The sequence below is a fragment of the Myotis brandtii genome, unplaced genomic scaffold (assembly GCF_000412655.1).
Source record: "Myotis brandtii unplaced genomic scaffold, ASM41265v1 scaffold65, whole genome shotgun sequence".
NCBI classification, from domain to species: Eukaryota; Metazoa; Chordata; class Mammalia; order Chiroptera; family Vespertilionidae; genus Myotis; species Myotis brandtii.
In genome coordinates, this window is record NW_005370516.1 from 1,113,022 (window position 1) to 1,136,862 (window position 23,841).

General features: G+C 41.1%; 1 protein-coding gene across 12 annotated transcripts in view; it reads right to left on the reverse strand.

The window, feature by feature from the left end:
• MYBPC1 (myosin binding protein C, slow type) overlaps window positions 1-23,003 on the reverse strand; it is a 98,650-nt gene extending 75,647 nt beyond the window's left edge. For all 12 annotated transcript variants that reach the window (XM_014528737.1, XM_014528735.1, XM_014528736.1 and 9 more), the window contains exons 1-2: window positions 22,824-23,003; window positions 2,146-2,187 (exon numbers count right to left, since the gene is read on the reverse strand). In XM_014528737.1, the coding sequence (XP_014384223.1) occupies window positions 2,146-2,187; window positions 22,824-22,896 (115 nt within the window). In that variant the 5' untranslated portion in view covers window positions 22,897-23,003. The remainder of the gene's footprint in view (window positions 1-2,145; window positions 2,188-22,823) is intronic.
• Between the last annotated feature and the right edge of the window lie 838 nt (window positions 23,004-23,841).

The window sequence follows — 23,841 nt, forward strand, 5'->3', positions numbered from 1 at the left end:
GCATTTCTCTCTGTTCAAAACCACATTAGTTTAGATACCTTCAAATGGTGTCTGACTTGTGGTACATGTAAGAAAGGAATTCTTTCAAGCAAGAACTCTCTCTCTTTTTTATTGAATATAGAGCTGAATCTTAGTTAACTAATAAAGACACTTTGAGCAGAGTTTCATAGGAGACTTGTTTGAGCAACAGGAAGTCAGTATTGTGCAATGACTATGAAATATGGCATAATAAAGGAAACTTTATAGTGACCCAGTGACAGCTACTGATCTGAAGAACAGAAGGAAAGGTTATGTCTGTAATGGCCTGTAGGTCCTCAATGTACACAATGTTGGCAAAAATAACTCTGTATGTGCAAGAAGGAAATATACCAAAGGAGAAGTTCCTAAGAAGAATGTCACACATTTATACTGGTTGAAAGAAAACTAAACTTAATTTCACCCCCGTTTTAAATTCATGGCACTGAGCCTGTTTCATTCATTGTGACACGTAGCAATACTCTTCTATACTACTGAAGGGTTTGGGGCATGTGGTCTGGTATTCTTAGCTGGACAAAGGGGCTTCTGTAAGCAGTTAGATTTCTCAAACTGTCTTCCAGAAAATGATCTCCAGGGCGGAAGAACTTCATAATCCCCTTACACATTTAATTGCAAAACGATCACTAGCAACTAAGGTCTTATTCAATTCCTGCTTTCGACTAGGCTGGACTGGTCTACAGTGTCCTCCCACGCTTGTCTTCACACCACGTTCTCAACTCAAGTAACATGCATTAAATCACATACTGCCTTGAGTTTTGTTTCATGTTTCAACATAGTGGTTGTAATTTATTGAGCTGTTCTCTGTCTGTGTTTTATTTTCTATGTCACATTAAGCACACTGAATACACAGAAATGTTTTCTAAGAACTCTCCACTGCATCCAGTTCAGTGTGTTTGTACCCAGTTATCAATAAGAATCTGGTAGAGAGCCCTGTATCCTTCCGAAGGGTTAAGGCGGAGTTGGGCACATGGTGAATACCCTATGAATAATTCTTTTTCAAAAAATTTTCAATTACCATTTACGTTCAATATTACTTTGTGTACAGCATAGTGGTTAGACAATCCTATACTTTATAAAGTGTTCCCTCTAATATTTCCACTACCTACCTGGCACCACACATAGTTATCAGAATGTTATTGACTATTCCCTGTGCTGTACTTTACATTTCCACGATTATTTTGTAACTACCAGTCTGTACCACTCAATCCCTTCACCTTTTCCATCCAGGCCTCTGGCAACCATCAGTTTATTCTCTGTATCTACCGTCTGTGTGAATAATTCTTTAAGGAATGCCAGTTTCTCATCCTGTTCCAGGAGGAAGAGATGCGGGAAGGCACTTTGATGTCTTCATAGGAAAGGGCACATCACCTCTATCCTGAGGGTCATTTGCATGGTAGACAAATGATTCTGGAGACCCATGCTGGGAGTTTAACATTCCACTCAGGCCTGTCAGTCCTTTCAGTCCTGCTCTCTTCCTTGGGTCTATGTAGCTATAAAAGCTGGCTTTACCTGGTATGTGTCACTGAGCACTGCCTCTACCTGCCAAGTTCACTGGAACTCTTTACTCCTTGTTTTTTTGTTGCCACCTGGTGGACAACGGGATACTAAGAACGGGAGAAACTGGTTCTGATGTTGAGACTCAGGCCACCAAATCTTCTGGAAACTCGTGGAGGAGTTTCTGGAGGTGCTTGATGGTGGCAGAGTTCAAGTCGCAAAGGGGCTGCTGATCTTCCAGAACCGAGGTGAGATCTGCTCTCCACTCTCACAAGAAAGATGTGTGTTTTGTTTGCTCTGAGCTTGTGTGAGAAAGCCCTGCCAAGCCATCAGCCCCTCGGAGGCCCAGCCTCCACAACACTAAAACATCGGCACAACTACAATTTTGGCATAATTCGAAGGGTTTTACAAGTATATGATGTGTCATTTAAATTAGATAAACGTGAGAGGGTTATATAGACACAATGTATTGTTATTATTATAAACCCATGACAACTGTGGTCATCCACCTTCGCCATAGGAGTTAAAGCTCCCAGCTTCACCGAAGGCCAAATCATGCCAGGAGAGACATTCTGGATTTGCAGCCCAAATGGGTGAGAGAGTGTCTTTACTTACCTTCCGGGAGTGGGGCTGGAGCTGGGGCCGGCACTTCATTTTCTAGAAATGAAAAGAGTAACATAAGTGTTAGGCTCTTGTAACACAGAGCTACTTTTCATAGCCCCTGGCTGCACTAAAGTCTAGGCCGTCATCTTACTGGTACTAACAAGAGGGATGAAGCAGGTAAAACATCAACCTGTGGCATCAAGAGGCCCAAGACACGCTGCCTTTTGGTGTATGGTGTGGGGTGAGCATCTAAATAGTATAGTATAGCCCAGCCAACATGGCTCAGTGGTTGAGCATCAACCCATGAAACAGGAGGTCACAGTTCGATTCCTGGTCAGGGCACATGCCTGGGTTGCAGGCTCTAGCCCCAGTGTGTGTGTTTGTGTGTGTGTGGGGGGAGGGGGGGCATGCAGGAGGCAGCTGTTCAATGATGCTCTCTCATCATTGATGTTTCTATTTCTTTCTCCCTCTCTCTTCCTCCCTGAACTCAATGAAAATAAAAAAAATAAGGTAAAATAATAATTTTTTTATAAAAAATAAATGGTATTGTATAGATTTCCGGGAGGTGGCAGAGACTAGTGATGGGTAGAGCACAGGTGAAATGGAGATACAGGTGGCAGGGTCATATGCCCGGAGTAGATTTCCACCTACACTTATCCAAAGGTTTTAGAGCTCTGGTTTTGAGGTTTTATACCTGGCTTTAGAGATCCAGAATTATAGAGCAGTCTTGCGGTAAAGTCTGTTAAAGAAACTTCTGTTAAAGCACATTCTATGTCCAAGTCCCTAAAGGCACATCCCGTGACCAAAGGGCATAGAATTTCCCCTGCTGAGTCCCGGCGGATGCCCAGGATTGGGGATTAGTGACCTGCGCGTGAGGACCAGCTGCTCCTCCTCCAGCACAGGAAGACGCAATTAACGAAGGCGATCTCTTTTGCAATTATTTTCTTCTTGACAAATATCAAAGCAAAGTTTTTATATTATAGGCACTTTCTGGGATCCTGGGAGTTTTATCTTTGTCTAGATCTAGGATTTTCCACATTTTTTCCACAGTGGCTCTTTCCAAGCCAAGAGATACCTCACAACCGGCGGTGTGGCCCAAGAGTCATTTCTATGTGCAGGCCAAGCGCCCTGTTTCAGTCTGGGTGAACAGGAGTGGGCACCGAAGAAGGGCCAGATGTCATGGCAACAGAAAACCAGAAAGGAGAGATGCAGGGCTGCCTGGATGTAGCAACGTCTTCTTCCATCACTAATTTTTTTGTGCCGGGTATAAACTCCAATCAAAATTAAAAAATGATTTTCATTCAGATGATCATATAAATATATTACTATTTAGTAATAAGGTAGGGAAAAATGACTAAATAGAAAAACTCATACATATAGCCCCAACCAATTTGGCTCAGTGGATAGAGCATAGGTCTACAGACTAAAAGATCCCCAGTTCGATTCCGGTCAAGGGCATGTACCTTGGTTGCAGGCTCCTCACTGGCCCAGGCCCTGGTCGGGGTGGGTGCAGGAGGCAACCAATCTTATGTGTTTCTCTCACATCAATGTTTCTCTCTGTCTTTCCCTCTCTCTTCCACTCTCTCTAAAAATCAAACAAACATAAAAACCACACATATAACCTTTCAGATTAGCAGACGATAACATGACAGGATGTAATGTGGCTAAAGAATCAGTGAAAGACACGGGTTCCATAGATGGCATCTTTCTTCGCCCCATCATGGAAAGGATCTTTAGTGCCATTGGCAACCAGAAGACAAAGCCCAGGGTCAGAGCATTTTATTTTCAGAGTTCTGAGTGCAGAGGTGGAAATCTAATGTTGAGCTCTCAGCTTTGGGTGAGCTGATTCAGCACATGGATATCAGAATACTGAGCCAGAGCCCATTTTGTTGACATGCTATCTCTGCTGCCCATTGCCTGAGGGCCTCTTCCTGGCTCTCTTTGCAGACAAGTTTCTCCTCCCTCCAGTCTCTTAAAAAAATTTTAAATTTATTTCAGAGAGGAAGAGAGAGGGAAAGATAGAAACATCAATGATGAGAGAGAATTATTGATCAGTTGCCTCCTGCACGCCCCCTACTGGGGATAGAGCCTGCAACCTGGGCATGTGCCCTGACTGGGAATCTAACCATGACCTTGTGGTTCATAGGTCAATGCTCAACCACTGAGCCACACCAACTGGGCTCCCTTCAGTCTCTTTTCCCCACAGCTGCAGGGATTACTTAGGCCAAACTGGATTTCATCCTGTTATTCTACACGAGAGGGTCCTGTTACCTATTTGGTTAGGTCTAGGCCCTTGAGGTTAGCATTTAAAGCCACTGTCAGCAGCCACTTCCTCCCTCTCCCTTCGGGCGGCTCCTCTGTTCTAGAGCTGGTGTCTCTCTTCACCTTCTGACCTTTCAGTGATGATCTTCTTCCCAACAGACCTTTTGTGTTTTTCTTTGTGGGATTGTGTCAGATAGACTTAGGTTTTTGAATCCTGACTCTACACCCTATTAGTTGTGTGACCTGGGCAATTCCTTAATCTCTATCAGCTTGGTGTCCCCATCTGTGAAATAAGAATAATAAGATAAATGACCTCCTAGGGTACTAATCCTATTTAAAATGCTCAGTAAAGTTCCTGGCATGTAGATAGAGCTCTATAATTTACAGCAATAATTATTACCACTATTGTCTGATAGTAATCTTGATTTGTCTTTTTGACATTTCTCGTAAGACACTCAGAGCTAATTATTACATTCTGTCCCTCTCCCTATTTTCTCAGAGCTAATTATTCCATTCTGCTCCTCTCCCTTATTTTCTTGGAATTCTATACCACATCATAATACATTCTTTATTCATTAACTAGAGGCCCGGTGCATTGTGCACGAGGGAGGGGATTCCCTTAGCCCAGCCTGCACCCTCTCTAATCCGGGACCCCTCGGGGGATGTACGACTGCCAGGGATCAGGCCTAAACCAGCAGTCCAACATCCCTCTCACAATCCGGGACCGCTGGCTCCTAACTGCTCACCTGCCTGCCTACCTGATCACCCCTAACCGCCTCTGCCTGCCAGCCTGATTGTCCCTAACTGCTCCCCTTGCCAACCTGGTTACCCCTAACTGCCCCCCCTGCCAGTCTAGTCACCCCCTACTGCCCCCTCTGCTGGCCTTATCACCCCTAACTGCCCCCTCTGTCAGCCTAATTGCCCCCAACTGCCCCCCGCTGCCGGCTTGGTCACCCCTAACTGCCCCCCCTGCCGGCCTGGTCGCCCCACGCAGCCTGCTGTTTGGTCGTTGTGTGAAGGTGTCCCACCAATTTGCATATTCCTCTATTATTAGTGTAGATTATTTTTCATTAATCTTCAGTTGTCTTTGTATATTTATGTTTCTTTTCCCTCACAACAAAATCAGAACAGGGATCTTTCATTTTTTTCTGTTCTCCTTGGTACCTCATTTTACTGCCAAAAACACATTAAGTATGCAGTAAATTGATTTAAAAAAACTTAAGAAGGGCTTCTTTGGTGATTGCACATAAACTATCAAATTGGCCATACTTTCTCAGCATCTATGTAAACAAAAGCCTATTTTGTAAGGGAAACTGTAGTTACTTAAAATCCTGTTTTGGAAGTAAGGCCAAGGGTGAATTCTAATCAAATAAATAAAAGTAAATCATCTTGGACACTGAAACTGTAAATGTGCCCTGAATATGAGTTCTCCATTTCCACCGTGTCTGAATGCCCCAAATCAAAACAAACTAAGAATTTAAAGGGCTTAATTCAACTTCTGAGAAATCCACATAGCATGGGTCATTACCGGATAGTCAGAACAACAGAAACATAGGATATAAATGCTGGTACATTTTTAGAAAGGTTGCAGGAAGGAAAAATAGAAAAATGCAGCTTACCTGATAGGTAGGCAGAGCTAGAACTTCTCCTTCTTAAAACCATAGAAACTCCATTACTTTACAGCAGTGAAGGAATAAATAAAGCACAACCAGTTTTTGGCACCCACCACACATAGGACCTAGTGTATATTAATTCTTATCATCTTTACAGCTCTATGAAGTCAGTGCTAAAATTACCCCCATTTTGCAGATAGGAACTGAGGCCCTGCGAGGTCCCACAGCTCCTGAAGGGTGGCCCAGGTCTGCCTGACTCAGAACCTGGGCTCTGCAGCCTGGTGCTGCACTTCCCCTCTCAGATGCTCATACTTGTGGAGCAGAAGTAAACTGGGGGCCTTTTTAGAGACATTACTGCACTTCCCCCACTGAATTGACTGGTTTTAACCCATTGTGCGCCATAAGCATCTGTAGACACAAGCGGCGGACCTTCCCCACATGGCCACACGTGTCTATAAAAAAAAAAAATGTTTTCCCTAAGGGTCAGCTTTAAAATCATTTTTCGTGAGAATTTTCAGCTGAAAATATTCAAGAACACCCGAATTGTGATTTTTATAATATTTTATAATATTCATTGCAAATTGTTTTTTTTAAAATTAAATTCAAAATATCGTGGCGTGTGGGGATGGTTTCCGTTTTGGACGCTTGGCAGTTATTACTGCCATGGCCACATAGCCTCGTGTGGATGTTGCCTTGTCTGTAGGAGCAGAGCCTGCCTTAATTTCCTCTCCTATGCAATGGAAATCATAGCAGAAATGATCTCAAGTGTTGTTGGCAGCGATGAGTGAGTTCCTGCAGGGGCAGGAAGCATGGTACACCCTGTATAGGTTTTATCCCTTCTTGGTTATCGTCATCATCATCATCAGAATTTTACTCGAACACACGTTGTCTTTCCACACATGCCACCTGCTAGGGATTGGCCTTATTTCGAGGTCTGTGGGCTGCGTCATGTTCTAGAACACGTCTGAAATTGGGGTGGGAGGGGAGGAAGCATCTGGGAACCGAACAGAGGACTCTCACTCTCCTACTATAAAATGGTAATAATTGATTTTGATGACATTTACATGCATTATGTAGAGTGCGCACAATGTAGATAACTCTATCAATCAATCCTGGTGGGACAGAAAAGATAAGAAAATGAACTCTCAATAGTTTTCAGTGCATTTGAAACAAAGAATACCAGCTGTCTTAAACCTGGAGAGATGGGGAACCAGGAGTAGCGAAGGCCAAGTGGCACATGACTTAGACTGAACACAAGCCATTGCAGGTAAGTCTCAGGGCCCCAAACTCTCTTACTTTAATTCAGACCTGTGTCTCTGACTTTGCCCATAGCTTTGCCCACTCCTCTAAGTATCATTTGCATGTTTTCAAAATTCATTGGCTGCCTCTATAACAATAATTCATTCACAGTAATTTCCACAGGATCCCACTGAATAGGGGCTGTAGGAAGAGGCACCCATGCAACTGGAATTCATTGAGCTCCCATAGGAATTTAATAAGAACGACGGCGCTTATAAATGAGGCTAAGATGAGATGCCAGTGTTTGAGAAGCTCACAGGTAAATGAACTGCCCTTTCTACCAATTTACTCACTGAACTGAATATTTTGAGGTAGCTTGCTCTCTCAAAATATTCAAAACTCACCACCTCCAGGCCCCTCTAGTGGTTTTGAAACTGCAGTGTGCAGACAGATCATCTATAGGGATTTGGTCAAGTGCAGTTTCTGACTCTGGGTTCAAGATTCTGCATTTCTAACAGGCTCTCAGGTGATGCTCATGCTGCTGGTTCCTGACACACACTTAGAGTGACAAGGCTCAGACTATGCCCTGAATTTCACCAAGTCCCCTCCATCGTGAATGCGAAGGGTTTACAGTAAGTGGAGAGCTTTTTTCTCTCTTTGATCACAAGCTTCTTGAGGACAAGGCCTGTCTCCTCCTCCTTTTCAAAGTCTGCACAGCAGCTGCTCCATAAATATAGTTGACTGGCAGCCTGTTCCTACCCGCACAAAAGGCCCTTCCCCTCACTGCCAGGAAATGAAGAACTGGCCCCTGGCACTCTACGGGCAGCTTTCTTCGTCTGTCTTACCCACAGGGAACACTATGTCTCTCATTGGTGACCCTCCCGCTGGCTGTATGCTCACAAACATTCACCCAACCCCATCATTCATATTTCTTACTGTCAACACCTCTTCCATTTCTTAACAAGGGCAGGAGAGCAATTAGGACTAGAGTTTTGGCCATCAGTGACAGTATACCCCTTGCCTTTCTAAGGAATCCCCCCTCCCCTTTCAAAATCTGGGCTGCATTTCTTAGCAAAAAACCCCCAAGACAAGCATGGACAAGCCTGCCACCTCCTCTGTCAACTAGCTTAGCCTTGTTGTGACTATCGGAAGGCACCCGGCCTTGGGAAGCTCTTGAGCACTTCCTCTTAAGGTTTAGAGCAAATGGGTATTTATTCCGGTGAGGTTCTACTACAGCTCTGCTTTTTCAAAAGCCAAAGGGCACATTCCATGCAACTTCTCTGCCAGGTAAGAAAATGTGGCTCTTTGCCTCCCTCCCGTCATCTCATTGTCTCCGTTAGAAAGCAGACCAACAGGATGGACTAAAGAAGCAGGGATATATAAGTTGCTGCTTTAATTTTTTTTTAATATATCTTTTTACTGATTTCAGAGAGAGGAAAGGAGAAGGAGAGAGAGATGGAAACATCAATGATGAGAGGAACATCAATGATCGGTTGCCTCCTGCATGCCCCACACACTGGGGATTGAGCCCGCAACATGGGCATGTGCCCTGACCAGGAATCGAACCGTGACCTCCTGGTTCATAGGTCAAAGCTCAACCACTGAGCCACGCCAGCCAGGCTGTAAGTTGCTGTTTTTAAACTTTTCTTTCTTTCTTTTTAACAAAAAGAAGAAACCAGATACTCTAAAAAGTTAAGCCCAAGGAAATATTTTAATGGACAATGTGAAAATGAATTGGATTCTGAACCAGCAAGTCAAGCGAGCTCCTTCCCCCTTTGGCAAGCGCGGCTGCTCTTTGATCCTGTCTGGTTCACAGATATAGACTTTCCCTCTGCAACACTGAAATGCTTTCAAAGGGCTCGAGCTATTTATGGTGGATTTTTCCTATGACCACCTACTGTAAAAAGCACAGGTATGCCACCAATGGCAGGCCCGCACAGCGAGTGCCAGGGCATTCTAATTGATGGGCACTGGTGGCAGCTATTAAATAGACAGCCCACATGTGGCCTCCGTACTGCTGCTGAAAGGCTAGGAACCCAGTAACTCCATTACTGGCCTCCCTTTCTGCTTCCAATGATCAAGGGATCCATGGTCAGTAAATTAAAGGGGGGAAATTTGAAGTCTTAAGAGGCATTGACTTGCCTCTCCATATATATGTGTCTCTACATCAAAATGATGTAAACAACCCAGCTCTCCTCTTCCCATGGGCTCACTGGCTCAAATACATTGCCTGACCTGCTTAAAAAATATTTTATGGGACCTCATACGCAATTTAATTTAGCTTTTTGAAAGCATGAAGGGCACAATTGCATCATATAATATGCTATGTTGGCATAGAAAAGACAGGAAGAACCTATAACAACAGTCATTTATCCTTGAGTGGCAGGATTCTAGGTCTTTTTTGTGGTTTTCTTTTTGTCACGTTTTTTGATAAAATAAACATGCTAAAACCATCCTTTTGTAACTTAGGGTGCCAGAAAATATTATATGTTATCCTAATTATTATTCTTATTCTTAAAGTGAAATTCTCGGTTTGAAATAAAATATGTGAATGCCTTATGTATTGCAAACATTATGATGAATAAGGCTCTGTCTGGCCAACTCCTGTTTTGTCACTCTTGGTAGTACAGGAAGTTATCTTTCTTTTTAGAGTAAATATGTCATAAACACTGGCAGGTGCATCCCCTGCTGATAGTGGGGTCTGCACTCTGTACAAGTAGCAGTCTGGACTACATATGCCTTGACAACAGAACAGCAGTAAATGTATTAATATAAAATATTGTTCAGCCCAGCTGGCATGGTTTAGTGACTGAGTGTTGACCTATAAACCAGGAGATCACGGTTCGATTCCTGGTCAGGGCACATGCCTGGTTTGCATCAATCCCCAGTGTATGGGGTGTGCAGGAGGCAGCTGACCTATGATTCTCTCTCATCATTGATGTTTCTATCTCTCTCCCCTCTCCCTTCCTCTCTGAAATCAAAAAAATATATTTTTTTAAATAAAATATTGGTCATGGGGGTGGCCATCACTCTTAGAGAAGTTTTGATTATATAAATCATAAGTGTCACCAAAACAATCAGCAAACACAAACGACAGTACATTTCTACTGCCTTATGCATCAGTGATATAGATTTTGGGCATAAATTATTGTTTAATCTAATGTTTTTATAGTTTTGTGCTTACTTTGTCTCCTGTTCTATTCATTTTGACATTTTACACCTTGAAATTTAAGGGAATTACAGATTTTTAGAGGCAATTCTATATTGATTTATAACAGTGATTCTCTAAGTATGGTCTGGCATCCCCAGGAGTCCCTGAGACTCTTTGGGGACCCCATGAGGTCAAAACTATATTTTAAAATAATGCTAAGACATTATTTGCCCTTTTCACTCACAATCTCATATATGCAGTAACCTTTCCATAGAATCTATGTGTGAAGACAGGATGCTCTAACAGCTAATAGAAATTGTGCTGTGTTTTCTTGCGTTGTAAAACTGTTATCAATTTAAATTCCTAGTACAGTAAATATTGATAGATATGATGAGCAAAATAAGTGTTTTTTCATTTCCTTATTAATTATCTATAATAATAAAAGCATAATAAGCTAATTAGATTGGATGTCCTTCTGGACGAAGCTGGGGCTGTGAGGGAAGCCTGAGTCCCGAGTGCTGGAGGGAAGCCTGGGTCCTGGGTGCCAGAGGGAAGCCGGTGCCAGCAGCTGGGGGAAGAAAGGCCTACTCTTGCATGAATTTCGTGCACCAGGCCTCTAGTCTATATATATAAAAGTCTAATATGCTAAGTGTCCTTCCTTCTGTCCGATGGGTTGCTATGAGGCACACTGACCACCAGGGGACAGACGCTTAATGCAGGAGCTGCTGAGCTGCAGTGACTTGGCAGTGGCGGTTCTTGGGTGAAACCAAAGAGGAAGGAGCCTGATTCCTCGTGGGGCCACGCAATTCCACCTCAGGCCATGGGTTATGTTGTTGCTGGGGCACTGTCGGCCCCAAATCTGGTTTACTGCACACTTGCATTTGTGTTTCACACCCTGTAGAACAGCAACTTTGCAGAATGCCCTCTTGCACTCTGGGACCCTAGGGGGATGTCGGAGAGCCAGTTTCGGCCCAATCCCCACAGGCCAGGCCGAGGGACCTCACCTGCCAGAGGGACCCCTGCTCACTTCATAGGTGCCTTTCAAACCACGGAGCCACCCAGGTGCAGCCGGCTGGGAAGGAACCATGGGAGGTTGGCTCCAGGGCATGTCCGGCCCTTCTCGCCCAGTCCCACCCTGCCGGCCACCTTCTAATTAATTTCCTTTTAATGTGCATGAATCCATGCACCAGGTCACTAGTTATAAATAATATAAAAGTGGACCTGAAACCAAAAAGTTTAAGAAATGTTTAGAATTTATTGCAAATCTTGTTAAAAAATATTTTGTATGTGTGCTTTTCTCTTTCTTTTAAATAAACATGTCATATGGCTCATTTAGGAATAATCTGTAGCCTTGATTAATAAAACAAATAAAGCAGTCAAAGTCATAAATTGATTTGGGGGTAATAACCACTTTCCTAGGGCAATAATAGAGACAAAAGGTCAATGTTGTCTAGTACCACCTCTCCTCAGAACTCAGCTATCTAGCAACCTCACTTACTCAGACAACAGCTGCTGAGCAGCAAATTAAAAGGGTCTCCCAAGGGCAAAATGGATTTGTCTCAAGCCCCTCAAGCCCCTCAAGCTTTGAGCACTAAGAGCTCAAGTGCTTTACTGACAAGAGAAGCCCCTGACCCAGGTCCTCAGTTGGTCTAGGAACTGGGAGGGACCAGGGTGAGGCAGGCCAGGTGCCCAGGGACTAACTTTTAAGGAGGCACTCCTCACAGGCACTGACACTGCTCTTGCACAACCCTGAGAGTGAGTGCCTCCTTAAATGTGATGTGTTAGGTACCCTGCAGACACTCCTTAGTGAGGCCTTACTCAACCAGATTAGTGACCTGGTCTGAGGTCCAGAGCAAACAACAAAGGGAAGACAAGGGCAGCTTCACATACTGACTGACAAAAGTAAAAAAATGAAGACAGCAGCTTCCCAGCAAGGGATGAGACAGGAAATCTATGAAAAATTGGACACAAATTCTAAATACAAATAACATGAGCCTATTTAATACAAAAGCAAATAGTTTGGGCTCTCAGGATTTCACGTGGTACAATAACATACCTATAATTTAAGACAAAGTTAAATTATATCCATTGCACTTTGTTTTTAAGAGCAAGGAGTAATTGCCCTGGCTGGTGTGCTCAGTGGTTACAGCATCAGCCCGTGCACTGAATGATCATGGGTTTGATTTCTGGGTGACAGGTTCAATCCCCAGCGACCAATCAATATGTCTCTCTCACATCGATGTCTCTCTCTCTCCCCCCCTCCTTCCCTTCCTTCCTCTCTCCCTAAGAAGCAATGAGAAAAACATCCTCAGGTGAGGATAAAAAGAGAAAAAAAAAAAAGGCGAGGAGTAATATATTACATTTTAGGCATGTCTCTATCCAAATTATTTGAAATAATAAGATTCAAGAATAAAAACCCGTAGCTACCCAGAGAATCCAGCTATTCAGAATGATTCAATCAACTTAATCTGTATTCATTTACTGTGCCTGTGTTTTGCCAAAGACGATATTCTAAGGTTCTGAATAGAGTAACTTAATTGTGCATCAAGTATGTAAAATTTCAGTGGCTCATTATTCAGTTTGATGGAAGTTCACTGAATCCACAGGATTTATTTTCCCCCTCTCCTAGTCAGCTTGTTCTTAAGTCTTTCTAATTAGGAATGTTTCAACTCAAGATGTCATTCTACAGAGGAAGAGGATTAAAAGGTGGTTAGTATTACATTGCAACAAATAGCTTCTCACTATAAACATGGGGCTGGGTGAAATAAGACCTTCTGCTAAGATCTGATGACTTGTCTCTTTACCCCCATTCTCACATGCTTTAAAGGAAGAATCGAATGGCGGTTGAATGGCAGAGTGGTGTGGGGAAACCTTTACTCAAATTGAAGAAGTTTAAAAACTTTGCACAGGTCCAAAGAAAATTATTGCCAAAGTTATTTGAATTGTTAACAATTTCCTCATTTAATCCCTTCTTATGCCTTCCCCGGGGGTCTGTTCCTCGGCAGACCATCACTACAATCACATCGCTCTTAGGTGGTTATAGGGTTATCAGATAATTCCTTAAAGGCCTTGCCCAAGGCATACTGGGCCTCACATTGAGTAACGTTTTAAAAATAGAGGAAGAACAGTGCCAATGCCAGGTGGGGTCATAAAAATAAAATTCCACAGCAGTAAACACAGCAGCACTCAATCAATCACCCACCGCATCCACATGTGATCGAGGAGCGTTCTTTATGTGGTTATCACAGAAATAGTCAGACCCCACCTGCAAAAAGCACCCCCGGTGGAGAGAGACGTCTTAATGTCCAACAAACCCAGATATAGTGGCAGATCTAGTTACATGGTCAACTGTACAGGGTGACTCCTTCACCTACGTGGGAAAGGCCATGCCCCACAACGTTGTCACCTTCTGTCTAACAACTGGAGACCCCCAGCTGGACATGACACATTTCATGTAACACAACAGAGCTTCTGGGAGTATAGAACTCTTATTTGATCCCGGGGTAAAAGCTAAGATGCTTCACCCCAAGTTAAAAAAAAAAAAGCTTATGATGGTGCCAATGATGGCTACGATAATAACAACAGCTCTTTTGTAATGTATTATGGATATTAACACAAGGTAAGGAAGTGAAATATCCTCAAAATTTATATTAAACGTGGCATTTAACACCTTTAACAGACAAGATTTCTAAGTTTGCTGCAGTTCTTATTATGTGCTAAGTCCTGTTCTGAGCTTTTTACCTGACCTATTTAATTCTTACAAAGATCCAATGAGTTAGTTACTATTATTATTCTCATCTATAGATGAGGTAACTAAGTACTTGGTACGACTGTACTTTGTACTGTCTAGAATATTCTATTAATAAATAGTATAATTTTTTCATATCACTATGTTTAATAATTAATATTATTTATTTAATATGCATAAGAAAGCCAAAATACTATATGCAAAATACTACGTGCAAAACAACTCTAAAGGTATCAAACTTAAAAATGAGAAATTAAAATGTAGTTATACACACAGACAAATTTTTAGTTATAAGCAGAAAATTCTGTCTCAAGATATATACAGTTTTATAGAAGGCAGAAACTATTACCTAATACAAGCAAAGAATTCCTGAGACTTTTTAAAAAAGATTTGATGCTATTTAGAGGAAGAATTAGATGATTTTGGAGAAAAAATTTTTTAGCCCAGGTTCTTGTAAATGTCTAATGTACAAGACAAAAAATTAATAAGACCAAATGATAAAATCTAACATCTGACATATTATTAGACGTAATTTTATTAAATACTAGATGCCCGATCCATGAAGATTTGTGCAAGAATAGGCCTTCTTTCCCCTGACTGCCAGCACCGGTTTCCCTCCAGCACCCAGGACCTGGGCCTTCGCTCTGGCTGCTGCATCCCACCTTCTTCACTCCGGGGCCAGGAGTCGCCATCTTTGTTGTGTTAATTTGCATATTCCCTCCTTATTGGCTGTGGGCGCCACCATCTTTGTTGCAACATGATGGTCAATTTGCATATTTGGTCTTTATTAGATAGGATAATTTTATTGATTTATAGAGAGAGGGGAGGGAGAGGCAGAGATAGAAACATTGATGAGCATAAGCCTCCTGCACACCCCCTACTGGGGATTGAACCTGTAACCTGGGCATGTGCCCTGACTGCGAATCAAACCGGCAACCTTTTGGTGCATGGGGCGATGCTCAATCAACTGAGCCACAGCGGCCAGGCATATTAGACATAATTTTACATGTTGTATTGATGTGCCAACGAGGCCCATAAAAAGATTCCTAAGAGAGTATGAAAGGGCAAAAGTCTTATCAAGGTGGGTTTCAGACTTGAAAGACATAATGAAAGTCATATTGCAGGTAGTTTTTTGGGAACTCCTTTTATTTTTTATTTTTTAATATATTTTTATTGATTTCAGAGAGGAAGGGAGAGGGGGAGAGAGATAGAACATCAATGATAAGAGGGAATCATCAATTGGCTGCCTCCTGCCCACCCCACACCAGGGACTGAGTCTGCAACCCGGGCATGTGCCCTGGCCGGGAATCAAACCATGACCTCCTGGTTCATAAGTCAATGCTCAATCACTGAGCGATGCCGGCCGGGCATTTGTGAACTCACTTTAGAGAGAGAAATAAGCATGTGAATAAATGATCCTGGTCTTTCTCTTTGCCAAATCAACCACTTCACACCCCAATCTGATGGAATCCATATAAAATCTGATGGAAATGCGTATAAAAACAGGAATAACCTGCCCCATGAATGGAAACATCCTGAAATGTTGTTTGTTGTGTATTTTTGTGGCTGTCCAAAATGAATGCCCTCTTTGTAAATTATAACTGGGCATATCCATGCAAAAGAGATGTGGTTCAATTTTTAGTTATAAGCAGAAAATATCACTACTGATATTTTGAGGCTGTCCTTGTCAAAAAGCTCTGGGGACAGAAGCCCTGTTTGTTCTGGTGATGAGACAATTTGCATACACATAAGAAATTAAATGATAGCCCTAGCTGGTTTGGCTCAGTGTAAAGAGCGTTGGCCTGGGGACTGAAGGGTCCCAGGTTCGATTCTGGTCAAGGGCATGTACCTTGGTTGCAGGCACATCCCCAGTAGGGGGTGTGCAGGAGGCAGCTTATCAATGTTTCTCTCTCATCGATGTCTCTAACTCTCTATCCCTTTTTCCCTTCCTCTCTGTAAAAAAAATCAATAAAATATATTTAAAAAGAAATAAAAAATAAAGAGTCTCATCTTCACCATGCTAAAAAAGAAAGAAATTAAATCATAAAGTTTCTTTTTCAGTTTTGTATTCCTTAAATATTATGCTTTCAAATGTTAGGAAACTGCTCTTGCATAAACAATAGCTACTTCATGGTGACCCTCACTCAGAACACTATAATTCAGTAACTACGATTCTGTGTATTTGAGTTTCCCTAGACACAATACGCTGAACCAACCAAGGACTCCTGCAGAAAAGAAATCTGTTCCCATCGCAAATGGACATAAAGTAAAAACAAAGAAAGAAGGCATGGCCATCTCCCCACAGCTACGCATGGAATGAAAAGTTTTCTGCTTCTTTTCTTATTGCTAGAGCTTTAATCCTGTTCTTTATTATCTAACACACCCAAGCATGTCTAGGGATGAGGTCTAGAATTACTACAGAAGACACAGGCTGCCAAGAGTATTTTGTGTCTCTTAATATAGGTTTCATAGACTAATTAAGGGAGAGTGCAGACAAAAATAGCAATTATTAACAATAATAAAAATTCTTCTCTGTGTGTTTATAAAGAGCCTACAAATAAATTTTAAATTTAAAAAATCACAAGAAATTTAAGCAAAAATGACAAAAAAGCTATCTAGGGCTATAAAAACAATAGCACTTATTTCCTTTCATAGCAGCCTCTTCCCACAACTCTCTGAAATTTAAAAAAGCATCTATTTGTTTACAGAAGTATTGCAAAAACATCATTTTATATTCACTCAAGTTTTAAAGTGACCATTTAATTTTGTGGCCTGTCGTGTTTGTGTGTGTGTGTGTGTGTGTGTGTGTGTGTGTGTGTGTGTGTGTTTTGTTTTGTTTTTTTAGAGACCTCACTGGGTAGTTTATTCCAATATTCATGTCAGATTCAGAGACTTTGCAATTAGTATAAATAAGAAAACTCTGTGAATTGTGTGTCCAGAGGAGTCTGAAATAAAATGTTTCACCCTAGCCCTAACCGGTTTGGCTCAGTGGATAGAGCGTCGGCCTGGGGACTGAAGGGTCCCAGGTTTGATTCTGGTCAAGGGCATGTACCTTGGTTGCAGGCACATCCCCAGTAGGGGGTGTGCAGGAGGCAGCTGATTGATCTCTCTCATCAATGTTTCTAACTCTCTGTCCCTCTCCCTTCTTCTCTGTAAAAAATCAATAAAACCACTTGCTCTAAAAATAATAATAAATAAATAAAAAATAAAATGTTTCACCCTAGCCAGTTTTTTGGCTCAGATAGAGCTTCGCCCCACAGACTGAAGGGTACCGGGTTCGATTCCGGTCAAGGGCACATACCTCAGTTGCAGGCTCCACCCCAGCCCTGGTAGGGGCGCATGCAGGAGGCAACCAATCTATGTTTCTCACATCGATGTTTTTTTCTGTCTCTTGCCCTCCCTTCCACTCTCTCTAAAAATTAATGGAAAAATATCCTCGGGTGAAAATTAACAACAAAAAATAATAATAAAAATAAATTTTAAAAAAATGTTTCATGGACAAAATAAAATGAGACATTGAGAGAACAGAAGATTGTAAGTACCACACTTTTCCCTTTCTCTTGGGTCCCTCAGACCCACCACAGGCCAGAGGGCCTAACCTTGATCTCTGTTCATTTCAGGAACTTTCTTACCCCAACTTTGCTGCTGTTTGAAAGGTCTGGGGAGACTTCTTCTGACTTACTGGATGAGAAGCAAGGATACAATTTGTTTTCCCAAGTTTTTTTAAAGTGATATATTTAGGGCGCTTGAGAGGAAAGAATTGGCCAGTCCTTTATTTATCTTCCTAACAGGTGCAATCCGCACAGTCATAAAATCAGGCTACTGAAAAAGAATGATTTTGCCAAGTATTAAGTCTCTCTAGCGTGCATTTGCCCCAGAGTATTCCTTCTTAAGACAGATAGCTCAAACCTATACATACCTCTTCAGTACAGCATGGCAACATTTTTTTCAGGGGGAAACATATTGTAGCATTCATTCATTCATACAACTTCTTTATTCCTCCTCCAAATCTTTCACTTGGCCTAAATAAACCATTCGAAGTAGAAGAATAGTAGCCCTTGATTAAATACCTCCTCCCTCTTCCCCCGTTCTTTCCCTTACTTCCTACAAATGAAATTTTTCCCAATTTGAAGGAAAGGTAATATTTCATATGTAAGATGAGGGTATTTTTCCCACTGCTTTTCAGAGAGTGAAAAGGAAGGAAGGAGGGAGAGAGAGACACAGAGGACAGAGAGAGAGACACACACATTGATTGATTGCCTCTCGCACTCACCCCAACTCAGGCTGGGGATCGAACCTGCAATCCAATATGTTGCCCTTGACCGGGAATCAAACCTGAAACCCTTCACAGTGCACAGGCTGATGCTCTATCCACTAAGCCCCGCCAGCCAGGGAATAAGATGACTTTTCCAAAGATTAATTTGTTTTGGTGTTTGAAATAAGCCATCTGATCTCATGCAGGTAGATTTTCTGTCACCAGGCTTCCTTTTTCTGATGATGATTAAGGCTTGAGCCATGCTAAGAAATAGGCAAGAGGTAATGAATGCTGCTCTACATTGAGATAGTTTGGGGGCTTAGCAGAATTTTAAAATATAGCAAAATCTCTAGGGAACCAAGAAAGAAAGATATAGCAAACGAAAAAGTCTTATAGACTTAAAAAAAGAAAGAAAGCTATTCTCATTACCATGTTCCCACCTATTTCTACTGAAAAGGGCCAAGATAGATTAGCTAGATAGATAGATATTGCATGATGATATAGCAAAAGAATCTAGCAACAATGCCATGCCTTTGATTCTCAGAATTATCAGAATGGGAACCTTAAAATTATGGTCATAAACAGAATGATGTATTTCTGTATGTTTGAGTTTTCAAGAAGAGATCTCACATGGCTGATGAAGGAATGACAATGACTCCCCTAAGGTTTTCGAATGTTATGCAAGCACCATAACAAGAACTTTGCCTTTTTCCTGCAAGTTAAGTACCTAAAACATAAAAGGGCCTGATAGATCATGTAACAAAAAGTGAAATTTGTGTTGAAGCCTCAAGTTGGTGCTTTAGAAGAGCATTTTTCTAGTAACTTTAGGTTCTGACAGTAAACAGTTGTCTAAGTATGGTAGGGAACTGCTTTATGGTTTTAATTATCACAAACTACAGAGATACCATTCTGAGGAGTCATGGGTTGGGGGTGGGGGCGGTTAAGAGCCATTTGTAGCATCTTAAAACTATTAGAGAGTCTACCACAGAAGAAAGCCTTTTGGAATTTTCTAATTTTGTGTTGATAAAAATACTTTTTGACAGGAAAAAGGAGAAGTTTCCAGCGAAAGGTGATTTTTTTTTTTAAATCAACCCCGGGGCAATTAGTGAGGGCTTTTAAAATAGAGGCCATATTGAATATATCTCTCAAGTCCCAGCAACTGACTCCTAGTAACTGCTCAATTAATGGTTGATGCGCGAATAAATGTATGCAAAGCATTCCCACAAATCTCGAGCTTTTTTTCACATCCTCTCTCACCATTAGACTAGGATAACTTAAAATTACTAGGCGTCAGGTTCTGCATGAATCCAAACTATAAGATCTAGAACTGGTGGTACAAATAATCCAGTTCTCCACAGAATAAATACACAATTTATAGTGGTGGAGAGAAGGAGTAGGAAGTGGCTGCTCCTTAAAAATAATACTGTCTTCCTCCAAAGGGGGTTAGTTAGTGAATCATCCAGAATCTTTTCAAGGGTCTAAACAAGGCCCATTAACTAATCACTTCCATCAGGGTTCCTTCTAGAGGCCCAAAGTTACACCTGTACTTCTTCCTCCTCCTTAAAAGATCCAGCTCTCCCAAGACCCAACACGAAGTTCCCAGAATTAGGCCACTGAAGGTTGGGAGGCAGTTGAGAGATACATCATTTGCAGCTTCAGGTGCTGAAAACTCAGCCTCTTCCAAAGAGTTGCCAGGTCCTCTTGGATCCTAAGAGGGCCAAACAGCCCATGTCTTCGATCAAGAGTGACAGCAAGTGGTCATATCCTTCCTGGGCATGGTTGTCTGGGCGGGGGAAGAGGTAATAAGACCTGCAGGGGCTGGAGGAACCTGTCCCTTGGGTGGTTTGAAATGACTCTAAAGAACTGGTTTGGAGGCAAGTTTTATTCTTTTTAAAAAATATATTTTATTGATTTTTTACAGAGAGGAAGGGAGAGGGATAGAGAGTTAGAAACATCGATCAGCTGCCTCCTGCACACTCCCCACTGGGTATGTGCCCGCAACCAAGGTACATGCCCTTGACTGGAATCGAACCTGGGACCTTTCAGTCCACAGGCCGACGCTCTATCCACTGAGCCAAACCAGTCAGGGCAAGTTTTATTCTTGAGGCTATCTTTCAGAGGGATGTTTACATGGAATAAAACGAACCCCAGTAAAAGTGAAATCAGTTAGGAAAAGGTACAAGAACCAGAATAGTCCTAACTCTTCTGATGAAAACAATAGTAAAATGCACGCATATCACCAGGAAAACTCTTCAAGGTGCAGTTTCTTTAAGAATCAGTTCTAGACTGAAGGATGTCAGAGGGGAAGGGGGTTGGGAGGGTCTGGATAAAAGAAGGTGAGGAGATTAGCCACAGAACAGATATGCATAGCCCATGGACACAGACAAGTGTGGTGAAGGTCAGGGGAGGGGTGAGGCAGGAGCTGGGTGGAAGTAGGCCAAGAGGGGAAAAAATGGGGAACATCTGTAATAGTGCAATAATAAAAAATATATTCATGCCAAAAAAAAAAAAAAAAGAATCAGTCCCGCTGGTAATGATACAAATGCAAAAAATCCCTGTAATTCCTCAAAAGATTTTGAATATATCAGTAACCCTCTCTTTATCTCTACTACCTATCACCTAAATTTAAACTAACCAAAGAATCTATGAGTATAAAATTACTGTCCTGGGTCAGGGACTCCTACACAGAATATCAACAGTACTTTTATAGCAAAAGAAGATCATGAGGACTTTGGTATCTGTGTTACTTTAGTAAAAATATACATTTTTTGGGGGGTGGGGAGCTGAAGTTAAAGATATAGTTTCCTCTTTGTAGCTCTAAAATTTCATTGTCTCTAAAAGTAGAATGGATCAGATTGAGTTGGCAGACAAAGTAAAAGTTTAGCAAACAGAATAATTTTAATTAGCTTTATAGGCGCTATAGTCTGTCATCTTTTTTTTTTCTTTAGTAGTTTCTCAGCCATTTTCAAGTGGGCTTCATGCAAATTCATCCACTAAGTGTGGGTTAGTTAAAACAATATTCTGTCCTCAGTCAAAAAACATAGAATGCATTTTATCCACATAAGCCTTGAAGAGGCTAGTCAAGTGACAGATCAAATAAAAAGGACACTTAATACGCATGTAAATCATTTGCATTACAAATAAGACACTTTAGCAGGGGTTGGACTCCCTGCCCGATAGTCAGGATTAAGTTCCCATATTAATGCATGCATTTGGTGTGGTTATTTCGGGTGGAAGACTTCATCCATCAATGCTCCACCAGCAAGTAAAGCCAACCTGTAAGCTGATCACCACAGCCTGTCAACACTGGTTACTTAATTACATAAAGAAAATATATTTCAAAGACTTTTGGTAATTTGGTTCAATGTCTAGCATCTTTCTCAAGGTTCTTCACAATAACGGTTAAAAGCAGTTTTAAGAATTAAAAATGAAAACACTAAATGCTATTTTTTTGCTCTTTGCTAATCTTTTTTTCAGCTTTTATTTGCGAAAGTCAAAAATAAAAATTCAATGAGCGCTCATGAAGGCTCACATGAATGAAATAATATTTTATCAGATGTTTCCATTAAAAACTAAACTAAATGTACTTGTGCCGTTAATTTGTGCTTTTCGTTAAGTCATTTTAATAATTTCTAATTCCAATATATTTATGTTACTAATTAGTAGTTAATCTTGATTGTTTTATAGAAAGGAGAAGCATTTCTTCTAATGAAGAATAGTTTCATATTTTCAGTTTACTTATTTTTGAAAGGCTACATATTATGAAATTATCTACAATAAGACTCATTAAAAACACAACCCATCAGTGATACTCAAAGTTTGTCTCTTATGCAGGTGTTTGATTTTCTTCCCATGCAAGAATTTAATGAATGAAGCTCCAAGTGCACTAAAAGCAAAAAATGCCTGCATCTGTCTATTCTAAAAAGTTTGCCAGTTGATAAAAACAACCGATCTGGAAATAGTGCCACCAATTCTTTTTTGAAATCTTGATCAAATCTATTAACCATTTTTTTAGAAGTTTATTCCAAGCTCCTCTCCACACACACAAATTGCAAATACATGATGAAAATTTTGTGATTCAACCTATGAAAATACACTTGAAAAATGCAACTGGCTCACCACAAGCAACTAACATCCTCAAGTTACATGTAAAGGATCCCTTGTCATTGAATGATAAAATTACAATTTGAAACTTTCAGTCACTATTCCTTCACAAACTACCATTGTCAGATATTTTCAAATTGGTATACTCTTCCTATATCTTTCCTATGGTCTTTTTATTCTCAAGGGTCTTTTCCTGAAAGCACAGTGATTCTATTATTTTATAGTCTATTTAAGAAATTGGATTTGTTTAAAAATTAATACCAAAATGAACACACTCTATTAAAAAGTACAGCAAAAAGGTTTAAGGGTGAGTCTTACCCTCCTTCTTAGCAGGTTCTGGGACAGGTTCTGGGACAGGTTCTGGGACAGGTTCTGGGACAGGTTCAGGCATGGCTGCAGTAAAGTGTTATTCTCCAAAGAGTTTGCTCCCCTCCAGTAAGAGATGACAGAAACCCCACGAGCAGTTGAGAGATGGTGCAGGTCAGTGTGACAAGCAGTTGGGGAGAAACCCAGTGCTTTTGTACTGCCTCTGAACTTCAGCCGTGTGGCACCGCCCCTTCTTCAGCACAAGGATGCTGGAACTTGACAGCGAGGAGGACCTTTCTCACATCTGTTGTCTGTACTCTGCTCTCTCGCCTATTGGAAGGAATCTCCTGTCCATCTCATGTGGCTGATGAGAACACCTCTACTTTCTAAATTCAGCTGCAGCCTCGTGCTCCTTCTTACTCTCTCTCTCTCTCTCTCTTTTTTTTTCTGTCTAATGAAAGCCTGTCTCAACTCAGGAGTGCAAAAAAGTTTGCCAAATGATAAAAAATTAAATTAAATTAAAAATTAGAATATGTGAATCCAACATGTATCTTAATTTTTACTAAGGGTATAAAGAAAAAAATCTCTGAATTAAGATGATAATTTTATGTTCCCATTAGATTTTTATTTTTGTCAGTTCTTAATTATTAGCTTTAAATTTTTTCTTATTTATTTTTTTGAGAGTGAGAAAGAAGAAGAGAGAGAGAAAAGAGAAAGAGAGAGAGACACCAATTTTTTTTGTTCCACTTATTTATGCATTCATTGGTTGATTCTTATATGTGCCCTGACCAGGGATTGAACCCACAACTTTGGCGTATCAGGACAATGCTCTAACCAACTGAGCTACCCAGCCAGGGCCATTAATAATATATTGAAGTTAATTTGAAAAGCCAAATTTCTATGTTGAATATCTTCTCTCATTTAATCCTCTAAGAATAGCAAAGGGTTCTATTAAGGAATACTTAGACTTTATATTTTCTCAAGAAACATCTTTTTAAAACATTACAGGGCAATATAAAAGAATGAAGGA